Source organism: Pteropus alecto, unplaced genomic scaffold (genome assembly GCF_000325575.1).
Source record: "Pteropus alecto unplaced genomic scaffold, ASM32557v1 scaffold75, whole genome shotgun sequence".
Lineage (NCBI taxonomy): Eukaryota > Metazoa > Chordata > Mammalia > Chiroptera > Pteropodidae > Pteropus > Pteropus alecto.
The window spans coordinates 7,986,749-8,002,346 of NW_006440638.1; the positions used below are offsets into that span (position 1 = coordinate 7,986,749).

The following is a 15,598-nucleotide window of genomic DNA, read 5'->3' on the forward strand; positions in this document are numbered from 1 at the left end:
AAATAGGCTCATCGGTTTACTGCTTTCTCTTGTTATTAAGCACATAATTGTAATGGCCTCATAGAGTGAAGATATTATTTTGGTTTTCTAATTTTGGAAATGGGGTCTTCAACCAAGGCTGGAAAATGCCACTCAATAATTAGACTTATCTTGAAAATTCTTTTGAAGTATGTTTTACTTTTGAATAATTGGGGATTAATTTATAAATTTTTTTGTTTTTAGTAAATCAGGGACATTAACACATAAGACATATGTAGTTGTTGAGGGATCCACTTGAGAGTTCTGAACATTCCTCTGTGGGAAGGGCATTTGAGTGTTAGTAATGGTGAGAGAAGACCTAGTTTTCATTCCCTTTGTTTGTTGAATAAATTTGATATGTCCTCCCCAATTTTGTCATAAGTGGTTTTATATAGAAGTGGGAATAGTTATCCTCATATTTGTACCTTAGAGCAAGTAGCCAATTTTTACCAATGAAAGCTGAGCCTGGGGGGTTTTATGAGCCACAGGAGATGGCTGTGTGATATTTAACATTTAGCCAAATGTTAACCACAAAGAATTCTTTCTTAGATGGTTATTTTATTACTACCTTTTCTAAGTGGGAGGTTAGTATGTTAGGTCTGTAAATTGGAATTATAACAGTTTAAGGTAGATCAAGAGTAGAATGTCCATGTTTCTGTTGTACTCATTTGGCTTTTATTTATATATTAAAAATAAACTTTCAGTGTTTAAATAAAAGGAACACACACACACATTAAATGGAATATAGAATCTCCACACTACGAATTTTGCTTCCTGAAAGTAATCACTTGATAATTTTGGGGTATTTTTAATACTTATACCCACATCTAAATATTCGCTTTAAGAAATTTATACACATAGATTCATATACATTCTCTTTTTACTATCCTTTCTCCAGTTTGTAGTATATGTTGTACATCTTACATATCAGCACTTAAAATTCTACCCACAGCTTTTAATGTCTGCCTGGCATTCTGCTGTATATTTTTATTATGATTGATAGACATTTGGGCTGTTTACTATTGTTGGAAATTCAGGTTGTTTACGGTTTTCTGTAGTGGCTTCTTTTGACCACTCAATCTGAAGTAGCTGGAACATCTCTGTTGCATGACATATTTAGATTTTTGTAAAGCCATGCATTAGCCTATTATTCTTTATCTGTTGTCGAGCATAGTGCCTGTTATATAATAGGTACTCAAAATATTTATAGAACAAATAAATACTACGGTAAATATTTTTGTAGTTAGTTTTTGTTAGAGTTTAGGTAATTTCTACCAGATTGAAAAATTGCAACTGTAATCTTTTAGAATAGACTCCTCTACAACAGAAACTTATTTATAAATAATGACTCTTGTTACATTGTTTTCAAAAAATCCTTGGTTTTATATTTGAGTTTAAGAATCTTTCAGAGACTTCCTACATTATATAGACAAATTTTTCAGATATAATATTGCTAATACATTATAGATAGTTAACTGTATATGCCATGCAAATCTGCTCAGAAAGTTTGCTCACATTTAAATCATCAAGGCTATCTACTAGTCTGAATGTTTCCCCAATTTTAGTGCAGTATTTTAATGAGGTGGTATGGTTGCACAGTTTTCTGTCCACAAGGGTGAGCTAGTTGCTCTAAAAATCAAGAGAAGGCATTACGTTTGATTAAATTCTAACTTGCTAAACTTTAATTAATGGTAGCTTGTTCTAGGTTCTGTTTTCTATGTCAGCCGTGCTTTGAGCTAGTTCTCTATGTATAATTTTAACAGATTAAGCCAGTTCGTCCTTTTAACCACCAGCCCTCCTGACCTTTCATCTTCATCTGACCCATGGCATATTTCTAGAATGGTGCTTCAAGAACAATTATAGTCTGCTCAGCTAGAGTGATGATTCATTCTAAAAATCACCTTTAAAAATAGCAAGGGCGTGTGATCTAAGGTAGAAGAATTTATGCTGTGTGTTGTACAGAAAGTACCTTTTCTAGATGTGCCAACTATTGGGTTAAGGATAAGATATAAGCTAAATATAGGACTTGGGGTTTAACGCCTAGCTCCACCACAGGCTAGCTGTGTGAGCTTGAAGTTCTCACTGGGTTGCTGTGGAAATCCTATACCTACCTCACAGAGTTGTCTTGAGGTTTGAATAAGATGATATATTTAAAATCCTTAGCATATTGTAATTTTAGAAATTATTATAACAGAGTAAAATCAGTGGCAGAAGAGCCAGAAATCGAATGGCTTCTCTCACTTTTTTGTACATTTACAAAGTTTTAAAGGGAAGTTCTTTGTTAGCAAGATTCTTCTTTCAATTTTTTCTCCCTTGTTCAAATGTTTGAGACACCCAGAATTGGAGGAATAAATTGAAATGTGTTGAACCAGAATAAAATATGAGAGAAAAGAAATAAACCAAGAATTAGACCTTAAAATTCTCAGCCTGCTCAAGGAACATGCTGCTGCTGTAGTTTCCCCTTGCTCTTCTCCGTTTTTCTTTGCCTCTGGGCCTCCTTCCTCTCTGTGTCACCACAGTGGTGTGTTGCCTCTTTTATGCTCCCTTGTCTGATGTTGCCAGGCACATATAACATTTCAAGTGAGGAGTGCAAGTTTGACTCATCCTTATAATAAAATATTAAGCTGGATTGTTTTGAATTCTAGATAAACCTTTTGATCCTTGTCATTTTCATCATAGCCCTGAGTTACAACATGGAAACTTTTATTAATATCATCAGTTTTGTAATGATTCTGATATTCCTTCTCAAAAGCATGTAAATGGAAGTGTTAAATGCTGTGCTCCCACTGAGCTTTGGTTTCATGTGAATGGACTTGCCACATTTCTCGTTTTGTCTTTCAGTGGTTAATTTCAGCCCAAGAATCTTGGCACATGATAGCTTGTTATGGCACCACATTGCATTTATAGTCACTGAACTTCCTAGCGGGGACATCATCCTGTTTGGCATCCAATGAGCTCTTCAGTGTTTATAGTAGGAACTGTCTGTCTCAGCTTTGAGAGTTGTAGCATTGTAGGGCTACACATTTAGACAGAGGGTTTGAATGTAGCACATTTTCTTCTGGTTCCCGTGACCTGGGTTCCCATGACCTGTTTCCAGAAAGCATACAATATAATAGTTTGCATTCCTCTGAGAGGAGCCAGATCATGGATAATTTAATTGTTGACCCATGGAAAACAAGAATATTTGGGAGGGGGATTTAGACAGAAGGGAATATTTAAAAGTAACTAAACTAGAAGATGTTCTCAGGGAAGTAAGATCACTTTCCATTTTGGTGGGAGCCTCTTTGCAGTCTTCAAATGTATTGATGGGGTTTTTAATGTTGGACAGTGGTCTTGGGCCATTTGCTTCAATGTCAGGGCACCAGTTTCTACCCTAAATAAATTTAGCTTTCAGCTGGCTTTTGTATGACTGTAGATTATTTATAGAAGTATAATTAATTGAAGTGTTGTGAACTACAGAGCAAAGCTGCTTTGTAGTATAGCTAAGTCACACATATGCTTGACAAATGTTACTCATGGCGGCAATCATCCAAGTATTGTTGGCACTGCATCTCTAGTTATTTTTACTGTTGCTGCCCAGTTAGACCTGACTGTGTGCAAACCTCCCCAAGTTCCCTTTTGGATGATGTGATTTATAACTCTAATAAAAAAAGGCTTTGGAGAGCTCAGACTTTTGGTTTTTCTAGTGATTTTCTGGTTTGTTGTTATTGTTATTTATCATCTCTGGTGTCTCTGCTTGAATTTCAGAATTTAAATATGTCCGTGTATTATTAATGAACCCCTTAGACCAAAATAGAACTTAAAAACACTCAGAAAGAGGTCATGGTGTTTTAAGGAAAGGCTAAGGGCACCTGGCATCCAGTAATTCAGAAGAGTATGTTCAAGTAGGCTTTTCTTATCTATAGTCATGGAGAGTGACCTATGATATGTGGAAGCACTTGTGGGTAATGTAACATTGTCACCTCCAGTTCCCAGGTCACCCTTTATAAATCATTAAGTGTAAACAGGTGTGATTACTTAAGAATGAAGGAATCAGCACGTAAATGAGTTGATGTATTGTTTAACAGTTCTGGGCATACGTTGTGATTCAGAATTATGTGAAAGAAGAAGTCTATTTGTCACCTATGATATAAAAGCTTTTCTCTAGTGAGATAATATCATTATGAACACTTGGTACTTTTATATTATTAGCTAAATTAATGAATGTCTCAAAAACTATACCTAAGGAAATACTGTCTCAGACCTTCTTGCGGTATACTAAGAGTCTTACAATACTTTGTCAGGTATACTTTACTTCCTTCATGCAGTGAGTATGTTCCTTCTTAGAGTTTCCTTAAATCAAATTGCTTTAGATGAACGGAGTGCTTCTGTTTAAATTAAAGATCTTCATATGTGCCTTTAATGAGACAATCAACTCCCAGTTTATGTCTTATTTTGTTTTTAAATGTCAGTTTTTAAAGAATGCTTCACCTGACACCTACCTGTGTAAAGTTTTAGAATACACACATTTCTTTATGTTGCTGGCCAGCAAATTAAATAAATGCATTCTCATAGTTATTTGTTTATGAAAAAGCAATGCTTGTATAAATACATTTTTTTAAACATCTTTTAAACATAGGATTTTTAACATGGTTGAAAAGATAATTATAAAAATACATTTCAAAACCTGGCTTTTGTTGTTGTTGTTGTTCTGTGTGTATTTTAATGAGCAAAGGAATATTGCTTCTAGTAATTTCAAATAAGTGTGTATAAGTTGTTTTTTCCCAGAGGACAGGCTGTAAAACTGCTGGAAGAAAGCCTTAAACAGAAAGAAGCCATGTTAACCTTAAGGCTCCTAAAAGAGAATATAAGTGAGTTTGGAAAACTCTGTTAAAAGGGGCCATCATCTGTGAGTTGTCATATTCTCTTCCTTCTGGCTTTTGCCCAGTTGTGATGAACAGAAGGACAGTCTTCTGTTGAGCAGAGACAGAAAGGGGCTGGGCAGCTAGTTATCCAGAGCATGGTTTGGGAATATTAAAAAGGCAATTTAATAATTTTTGGTCTCCAAAAAGGTGGTGGAAACAGCCAGGTGTCTTTTATTAGTCCTTCTACCGTAAGAGGCTTCCTGAATTGGAGCTGAGCTCATGACCACTCAGCTAGTGATTGCATTTCCTTTCCTTGCCTCTGGATGTGGTCATTTGACTAAGTTCTGGAGGATGAGAAGTGAGTGGAAGTACTATGTGCACTTTCTGGAGCTAGTCTTTAGAAAGAAGGTGCTTGCCATCTTATTCTGCTTTCTCATTGGTTAGAAAAAGCTAAAAACTTGGAGTAGCTGTCTTGAACCCATAGATGGAAGTCATATTATGAAGATGCAAATGCCCCACCAATCCTTCATCTTTCATTCAGGATAGTAGCATTAGAAAGAAACTTCTATCTTATTTAAGCTAAGGTAAGAGATTGATAACACTTTTGTTTAAAGTAACTTAAAATATCTAGGTATATATGTTTCTTTAAAAATCTCTCTAGGACAATTATTAGTTCATATTTTTTACTTATACTAGCTAGGAACTTATACTATCTAGGAAAGAAGGTGCTTGCCATCCTGAGCCACATATATGTTGTTAGCTGATTTTTTTTTCTGTAAATCTTGCTGTAAGACAAGTTGTATTTTACTTTCTGTGTGTAGTGATGAGGAACCATTAATGCTCATGTTTTGTTAATGTGAGAAGATACATACTTTATGATAGTTTACCTAAATTGTAGGAATCAAAGGAAACTTAGAAGGAACTACAGTCTCATACCTTCTTTCCTTACCAATGTAGATATATATTTTTTTTTAACCATTAGCATTTAAATATTTTAGTTTGCTGTTTTTTGGTCTCAGTAGTTTGGTAAGGTAGCTTTTCCCTCTTCTGTTAATTGTATTTAATAATGGAAGTGGGAAAATGTCAAATGCTTTGAAGTAATTTTTAGCAAGAAAAGCAACAAATTTATTTTATAAAGTCATTCAGTACAGTGGGAAAAGTTGGATTACTGAACAAATTGTGCTGGCACACAACTTTTCATATGGAATTAACTGAAACCTTAAAACATATGAAAAGACGACTTTCAAGTGGATTAAAGTGGATTAAATTTAAAAAAGGAAACAGTAAATCTAGAAAAAGAAACTTTTATATACTTCAGGAATTGGGGAAACCCTATTGAAGGCTATAGATCCAGACTTTTTTTTTTTTAAAGAAGGACATATTGGCTACACAAAAAAAATAATTCAGTGTTACAAGATACCATGAACAAAGTCAGTAGAAATGCAGTAGATTTGGAGAGATGACTAGGGTTCGTATCAATAATAGACAAAGAGTTCTTAATTTAAATTGACAAGCCATACAATAGAAAAAAGTGGGCAAAATACAAAAGTGGGCAATTCACAGGAGAGCAAAGCCAAATTGCCAGCAAATCTTTGAAATAATGCTCAAAGTTTAGCAGTTAGAGAAATAATAATTGAAGAAACAATGTTGTGTTACTGTATTAGTTTTCTCTTATTGCATAAGAAATGACCTCAAATTTGAAACAGTCCTAATATAATTTAATTTTTGTGGGTCAGGAGTCAGGTATGGTTTAGTTGGGTCATCTGCTCAGAGTCTTGCAAGGCTATAAACAAATATGACCATCTTTTTTTTTTTTCTTTTTAAAGTAAGTGTTTTCAGCTGTTCTCAGGGTCCTCTTCTAAGTTTATGTGAGGGTTGGCAGAATTCCGCTCCTGAGGCTGTAGAACTGGGGCCATAGGACTGAGGCCCCTTGGTCTTGTTGGTTGTCAGCTGGGGCAACTTTCAGATCTTAGGGACCCCTACAGTTCCCTCTCACATAGCTTTCTTACAACATGGCATCTTATTTCTTCAAAACCGGCGGGCAAATCTCTGGCTCCACTCTGCTAATAACAAACTATAATCATGACAGTGACTGTCTTACCACCTTTGCCATATTCTTTTGGATAGAAGCAAGTCACAGGTTCTGACCACACTCAGATGATGTAACTCATTGGTGGTCATCTTAGGATTCTCCCTACTGCAGTCATTTTCTATTCATTAAGTTGGAAACAATGAAAAAAAGATGCTACATTTATTGCTGGGAGGGGATGACAGGTATGTGTAGGAAAGGGAACTTCTGTTTATGACTATTAGAAAGGAAAGTTATAGCCTTTAAATAATGCAGCATTATTAGCAGTGGCAGAAAACTGGTAGCAAAGTGAATGCCCATTAGTATGGGGAGTGGCTGGATAGAGCATGCTACACCATGGAATATTCTACTCCTTTACGAAAATTAGCTAAGTACCAATTAACTTGGAGAAGTTTGCCAGAGATACTGTTGGGTGAAATAGGATAGATGGAGAAAAATAATCTAATTCTTTGGGTAGAGGGAGGTATAAACTGCTATGTATATATGTTTTGGGGTTTGTGGTTACATGATTGTCAAGAAAAATGAAATGATATATACTAATTTTTTAACGTGGAGGAGGTTGTTGATGAAGATGAAAAGAGGTGCCATGTGAAAGAAGAAAAGAAGAACAGACTATGTTGAAAAGAAGCATCATCTTCTCATAAGTCTAATATGTGTAATATGGTCATATTTGTGTATTTTTGTATAACTTTTTTCATGTATAAAGAATATTAATACCATGTACTAAAAATCGACTAATATATGGAAATATTCATTTTTTTGTATAGAACTTTCAAAATGGATAGTGAATATTTACAGTGATTTGTTTAGCCATTTCATGTTTTCTTTTGTCAAAATATATTAATTTTTAAGTCAGTAACTCAGATATTTAGATGTCTTGAATATAGAACAGTGTAGCAAAAAAAGGTGAGAGGTGTCTGGAAATAAGGAATAGATATTGTTTAGACATTTCTTTTTTATTTATCCTTACTAGGGTTTGAGCAAATGCTTAGGCCTTAATAAAATCATGAAGTCTAGCTAAAAAGTTGTTTATATATCCGGAGTTAAATAACTTTATTTCAGTTTCTATAATCAAAGTTCTGATTTTGACAAATCTTCAATATTGAGGGTTCTATAAAACTGAAAGGAGCATCTAATTTTTAAGTACATTTTCTTCCAGTGTCTTTTTCTGAAGAAGAGAAATATCAGCTACGAAAATTTGTCAATAAATCTTACCTGCTGGGCAAGAGAGCCCATCGTCAAGTGTACTACAGTTTGATTGATATCCTTCTGGCATATTGCTATGAAATTCGTGTCACTGAAGGAGAGAAGAATGTAAGTGCATTTGTGTCTGTGCTTGTTGGCATAGACTATTGTACTAAGTAAATTGTATTAAGACATCATTCCTCTAATTGAGAGTTAGGCCTGTTATGATTAGTTACTTAGGGAATTCTTCAGGAAGAGGTACATGTATGTTGGTGGTGGGTACCAACATGAAAACATAATGCTTGCTTGGTCTCTTTATCTTCTCTCTTGACGTTAGCTTTTACAGATAGCAGAGGGGGGAAGTAAAGCTGAGGGTAGAGAAAAAGGACCTTTAGGAGATAAATTGACCAAATAAGAGGGCTGTTGCCACATGATATTTGATGTTGGCAAGGGTGAACTTTACTGTACACATTTATATTCTTTCTCTGCGCTGTCAATTAGCAGATGCAAGGTATAGCATTTTATAAGAAAAGGAATCTTTCTAAAGAAATCCTGTTGTAAAGTACATTAGTATTCTTAAATGATCTTTTTAAAAATAATAACATAGACTTGATTTTATCTCTTGAACCACATTTGATTTTGTAAGTAAAGAGCTAAATTTTTTTCTCACCTAAATTAAAAAAAAAAAAAAAAGGCTGGAAAACCAAAAGGAAGTCTTCGTGGTTAACATGCCCCTGCAGCTATTTATAATTATCATTGCTCAAAGGGTTATTCTTGAGCTGAGCATATGCTTTTCTTTTTTTAAAATTACACAAATAGTTCACATCATTATAAAGGGAAATACACACATGAAGAAAGTATTCAGAATTTCCTGTAATCTCAGCCATCAGCAAAAGCTGCTGTTATAAGGTAATATATCTCTTCTAGTCTCTTTCATTGTGTACATGTTTGTATATTTTTTACATTGGGTCATAATGTATATATTACTATTTAATCTGCCTTAACATCATAGCATTAGCATAGTTTTAGGATTAGGATTTATGTGTTAAATTTTTTGTTTTCATGATTCTGAAAATTTAAAAGATAACTCTTGAGATTTGCATTTGACTCCAAAATAAATATTAATGAGTGTATCAAGGGCCTACTATTATTGAAAATGCTTTTTGTTTTCACTCATTGTTTTTAAAGATACTTCAGTTGGAGAAAATGTTTTCTTTGACAAAAAGTACTTCATATTATTGAGATGATAAATGAGAGTGTTTAGTTATACTTGGTGCAGTTTACCATTTTTTATTCTTGTATTTGCATATATGAAATTATGAAGTCTTTCAACTTCAAAACCTTCTTTAGAATATACTTATTCTCACACTCATTCTTTGAAAGGCCAAATTCTTGAGCAGCTTTTTGCCACACATAGCACTTCAACACTATCTTTGAGTCCTTTGGTAGATTATTTATAGCAAGTAACTTAGTTGAGAAGGACGGGAACTGAGCAAGCATTGCTTTGCTTTAATTTTTACTTTCAAAGCCCTGCTTATTTGCTTTTGTGTTTTGGGATTCTTATCAGTGGAAAAGCTTTATTTTATAAAATCCCAAGGAAAGTAGACAGAAACATGTCTTTGATAGCATCTGCATCAGCAATTATTTTTTGCAATCATAAATACTTCTTAGTTCTCATATATGTCAACATTACCCACATAGTAGTTGAATAAATGGATATATTTGTTTTATTTTTAAATGACTATACCTCTAATGAGATAGTATTCTTTTCCCTAAAACAAATAAAGGTTGAATCTGCATGGAATATCAGAAAGCTGAGTCCAACATTGTGCTGGTTTGAGGTATGATTTTTAGTTGCAATTATTTAGATTTTGTTTGTTTAGAAAGTTTTCTGTGTCATTAGTTCATTTTGGGTAATTCAAGCAATTCCTTGAATTTTTGAAAAATGGAAGCTTTATTGTACAAGATTTTTTTTTTTTTGTCGTCGTTTTACTATCTTTTAAATAAAATTCTGATTCCATTTGTTACTCTTACTCTAATCATAGTATATAATGAAACCAGGTCGGGTATTTTGGAAATCAGGAGAGGGAAAAAGAATGGGCACATGGTCTGTTGGAGGAGGATGTGGGATGGAGTTTGAGTCATGTTTGTAAGTTGGCAAATATTGAGGCTCAGAGCTCAAAAATGGGAAGCAAACCTAGGTGATAATAGTCCTAGCTGCCACTTACTGACCACCAAAGACTGCTAAATATTTTATATGTATTACCTCACCAGTTCCTTTCAGTGAGTCTGTATGAAGTATTATTGATATTTTATAGATGAGGAAACTTAGATCATCTAGCTTAAATAACTTAGGTCCTACAATTACTGTGATTAGATCTAATAACTTTTAATATTGTAATAATTATTTTTACATATGTTTTCTAGAAAATAGTTGTGTAGGTTTTACCAAAAACATCAGAGGATGGTATCTTTTACCAGTTTTGAACACTGTTGTTCATCAAAACAGTAATTAAAAGTAGAAGCTTAAAAAAGTGTCAATTTAAATAATTGATATTGTATCAAGTGAAGACAACACCTTTATTTTCTAGTTTAAATCCTAGATACATTTTAAATTGTAAAATCAAGGTCGTTTCATGGCATCACTTTGTTCAAAGAATAAATAGATTAGATGTAAACAGAAACTGAAACACTTAACTTTCAGAGACTCTTGCTACTCCAAGAATGGTCCATGGACCAATAGCTTGACCTCGGCTGAGAGCTTGTTAGCAGGACAGAGTATCAGTCCAGACCCACTGAATCAGAATCTGTAGCAAGATCTCCAAGGATTCATATGCATATTAAAGATGGAGAAGTGCCGTTCTCTAGATTTCCTTTGGGTTCTATGTACTATCATCAGCATAAAATGGAGAAACTGGTTTTTGTAGTAATTGCGTTGATTATGATAAAAACAAAGTAGTTGGTGAGTAATGCCATAGTTCAGTTATTAAAATCTAATGAATAAATTCACTTAGTTATGATTTTATTTTGAAATTTTAATTGTTTTTGAGAACTTAGGACTGTCAACTTTTTATAAGTATTTCATTTTTTTGCTAGAATTTTTTAAAAGTTCATAATTTTTCAATATAAACTATTCTTTGTTACTCAATAGTAATCAGATCTCTCATTTATTAGGGATTAATATGCATAGAAATTATGCTGCTCTCTTAGTTTTAATTTTATATCTTAAGTTTTATATATAGGTTACTTTTTTAAATGAAAACTCATTTTAAAAACAATTTTGTAGAAAATTGCCTTTGTCTAGTTTTTTCAGTAAGTTTTGAATTGCTAATGGTATCTATTTAATACTATTCAAGATAAAACACTTTTCCCCACAGAAATCACTTGTTTTCTTGTTGATAAATGAAAACAAATTACTAAAGTAAATGTCATGTGTTACTCATGCTTAAAGCAAAATGAGGGGTGGGGGCAGGGTAACTATGAACATACTTCCCTGAAGAGTTCTACATCTTTCATCTACACTATCTTGAATGGTCCAAAAGACAAAAACATGAAACATATATCATTTAGAAATGTCTTTTATGTGCATGTGTATTTTGTTAGTGCCATGTGTTTTAGATTCATATTTGTAATTCTTCAGAGACTTTTAAAACTTTCCTGCTACATATATGATTTTTAAGGAGTATTTGTGATATGTTGATAAAATATGAGAAATTATAAAGGCTAAGATGAAATATTTTATTATGAGGTATACAGAAAGTCTCATGGTTTTAGATTTCTCTTCTACATGGCTTAATGATAATCCAAACTTATAATTTTTAATTGAGAATATTTTGTTATTTGCTTTTGTTTGCATAATATGGAAATGATTACTTATTTAAATACTTCACAGACTTGGACTAATGTTCATGAAATCCTGGTGTCTTTTGGAAGAAGAGTTTTGTGCTACCCACTTTATCGTCATTTCAAGCTGGTGACGAAAGCCTGCAGAGACACTATAAAGCTATTGCAATTAGGTAAGATATTATTGTGCTTGCAACATTGAGAATGAAAAGTTATACGTTTTTAAACTTTGAGGAAGTAATAGTGATTTTTATTTGTTTTTTCTATACATAAATTAGTAATGAAAATCATTCAATCCAACCACTTCTTCCTTCCAGGTATATAAAGTAATAGTCCCTCTATACAGATATATAATCACACAAATCACACAGAGAGATGTGGTACTCGTTTTTTTCTGAAAGGAGTGGGGAGGTAAATAGAGAAGGTACATACCATATGCCAAACTATTTTGTATTGTAGTAGATTGCATCATTCAGTTTTTCGTGGATGCCTGTAATTTTCTAGGCACTATGCTAGGATTGTGGATACACTAATACATAAGATAAATTTTCCCCTCATATGAAATTTATAGTTTGGCTTGGAAGACAGATAATAATTAAAAAGCAGTTCCAATATATTATTGGGTAGTATATTGATCCACTAGGATGAGTCATGGAGCCTGTATTTGGGAGGTCAAGAAAGGCTTTCCAAAGAAAAGCATAGCTACTCTGAGGACTTTTGACTATTGCTAAATCCACCCTGAAAAGACAAATATTTGCTAGTTTTAAGGATGTAGAAAATTCTAAGCTCTGCAACAAATTCCAAAGTGCCTATAACAGCATCCTTGGATTAAGAATATAATTTCCAAGATAATGACTTTGTCAGGAACAACATCCATTTCTGTGTACTGTTCTGGCACATTTATTTAAAAGTCATGTTCTGTACTTTATGGCAATTTCTTATATTCTCCCCTGGGGAGTCTCATCGTTCCTTTGTCCTTAGATAAAAGTGCTTCTGGGGACTTAATTTTCAGACTTCTTAATAAGAAGAGAATAGAAAGAAAGATCGTCCCTTTACATCCAGGTGACTCTACTGGATTAAAAGGAAGAATCACATCTCTAATGTTTTTTCCTCCTAGAGGTGTACCTAGGTTTTTCTTTGACTTCTGTGTAACCTTTAGTCTTCTTGCCCTGGGGAACGGGGAATCATGTTTGAAGTAGATTCTTTTAAAGTAGACATTAATTATAAAAATGAATCATAGATAAATGAAAGATAACTTTTTATTAATCCTGTTGGTTTAGACTAGCTATATTTTATTTTGAAGGATTGTTGATTATAGGCTAGTGGAGCTACTATGTTTAAGAAATCCAACTTTAATTTAAATCTATCTAATTTAATTGTAGGAAACAACTTTATTTTTTTGCATGTTATTTCTTCTTGCCTTCCACACATAATATTTCTTAAATTACAAAAAATTACCTTGAAAAATCAATCTACTATAAATAATTGTTGAACTTGAGTTACACGTCACAATTAATTTGTTTAAGTTATGCTAGATTATCTGTGCATTATTCAAAGATATAAACAGTGAGAATTCAGGTTGTGATTATTCTGTTACATCATGGCTTCCAGATGAAAAACTGGTAAAACCCTTTTGTACTTGGGTGTACACACAGGACCACACACACATAAATACAATTACTTGGTACTTTTTATTCTGGGAAATAATGTAGTTATTTAGATTATTATTTGAAAAGTAATCAGTTTTGTGATTGCATAACCAAATATTTGGCGGCCTTGATTTCCACTATAACCAGTTACTCAAAACAGTTGAAATTTAGATTTAACTTTTTATCATTATCAAGCCAGACAAGAACTAGTCTTAGCTGTGTTGTGATAGTAGCAGAAAACCTGAGGTAACACACTGGAGGCTTGTCTGCTGAAAATGAATCTGAACCCACTATAAACTATATACAGTATGTTCTGTGGCTAATTTGGATTGTGGCTAATTAGTGTTGAAACAGAATGTTGAACTGTCTAGAATTCACACCATATGCTCTGGGGATGACAGGCTCTCCGCATGAGGATTATAACCTGTGTTTGTATAGGGATACCATTATTGTCATTTAAGAGTCTCAATTATTTGGATACCCCATAATTTAAGTGGGGATAGCTCAGTCTGGCATTTAATATTTTCCAAGAATGAATTTGTATGCCTACTTATGATTCGAAGTGCAATCACAATGATCACACTTTTATTATAAAGTTCAGCATCCTGTTTCCATAGCTGAAAGTAAAAAATACTTCTTTCCCCTGAAGAAATATTCATCTTAAATGGAACAAGCTTCCAAAACCGACGTAATGAAGGATTTAGAATTCTACCTGATATTTCATAACTAATTGACTAAGATCTGAGTTTGAAAGATCCATGTATTTACTTCACTTGACTTTACTGTAGCCTTTACAACCATTCTTTACTGGGACTTTGGCTATTTTTAATTTTGAATTTCTTCTCCCACCCCTTCCCCACCTTCAAAAGACTGTGTGTTTCTCTCTCACTGTTGCTATATGTCTAATCCAAATTCCTTTAAGGTCAGAAAACCTACTTTGTTTCTTAAGTACTGTTGTAGCGTTGAACATTGGACCTTGTACATGGAATTGCTCTCCCTGGATAAATAATCTTGGGGCACATGATCATCCCCCCTTTTTCCCCTCTGTTCCTATCTTCTTCAGCAACTTTCACTTCCTCCTCCTTGTTCCGTTCTTTTGAGAAGAGTGAGTAGATCTTTCATGGCAGCATCACTTAAGTAGTGGTTTCATGGCAGCATCACTTAAGTACTGTTACTCATTGAATATAAAAGAAAAAGGGAATCAAAAGAGAACAGCATTTCTAATATGTCTTTAGAAATTTTATTCCATTTAGAAGTGGCATAGTTTCATATTTGATTATACATTGTTCATACAGTTTACTATTTGTACTAAGATCTATATTTCATTAATTTTTATAATTTTTATAAAGACATTCCTTGTTCTTCCATACCCTTGAGCAACTACTGAACATGTAATATAACTATTAAATTGAAAAGGCTGAACATCATGGGGTGGAAGGGAAACAACTTAATTTTTTCTCCCATTCTTCTTTGATCTTATTCTCTCTACCCCCCCCCCTTTTTTTTTTTATTGTTTCTGGGTGGAATATATATCCTATAAATATCATATCACACACACGAACACACACATATATCCTATAATACACTGTAAGTATTCTATAACTTTTTCTACCACTTTAGATTACAAGAAGAGTCTCATTGCAGTACTTAAATGTCCCCTTTGAACTTGATTAAAAAAATAAATCTTCCCTTCCCCTGCTCTGGCCTGGCTGGGAAGCCAGCAATGGAGAAGAGGGCCCTGTTTGCTATTGTAGGAAATACTGCTTGTTTTCAGAACAGGCCCTTTACTCAGTATCACAGGCTGCTCTTTGCTTCTCGATGGGGAGCTTTTATCAGGTATGGGTTAGACAGTAGTCTTCGTACCCCTCAATTTCCAGGGAAGGTAGGTTACACTCTCCGGGGCCCCTCATAAAACCCTCTTTCTCTTGGTTTAGGATAACAGGAAAGCACCTCCTCCCCTCTCCCATGGA

General features: G+C 33.7%; 1 protein-coding gene across 1 annotated transcript in view; it reads left to right on the forward strand.

Annotated features, from left to right (window-relative positions):
- Positions 1-15,598, forward strand: part of SHQ1 (SHQ1, H/ACA ribonucleoprotein assembly factor) — a 111,403-nt gene that overhangs the window by 30,287 nt on the left and 65,518 nt on the right. The window contains 5 exon segments of the mRNA XM_006917470.3: positions 144-167; positions 5,264-5,270; positions 8,096-8,265; positions 9,924-9,977; positions 12,029-12,152. Of these exon segments, the coding sequence (XP_006917532.1) occupies positions 144-167; positions 5,264-5,270; positions 8,096-8,265; positions 9,924-9,977; positions 12,029-12,152 (379 nt within the window).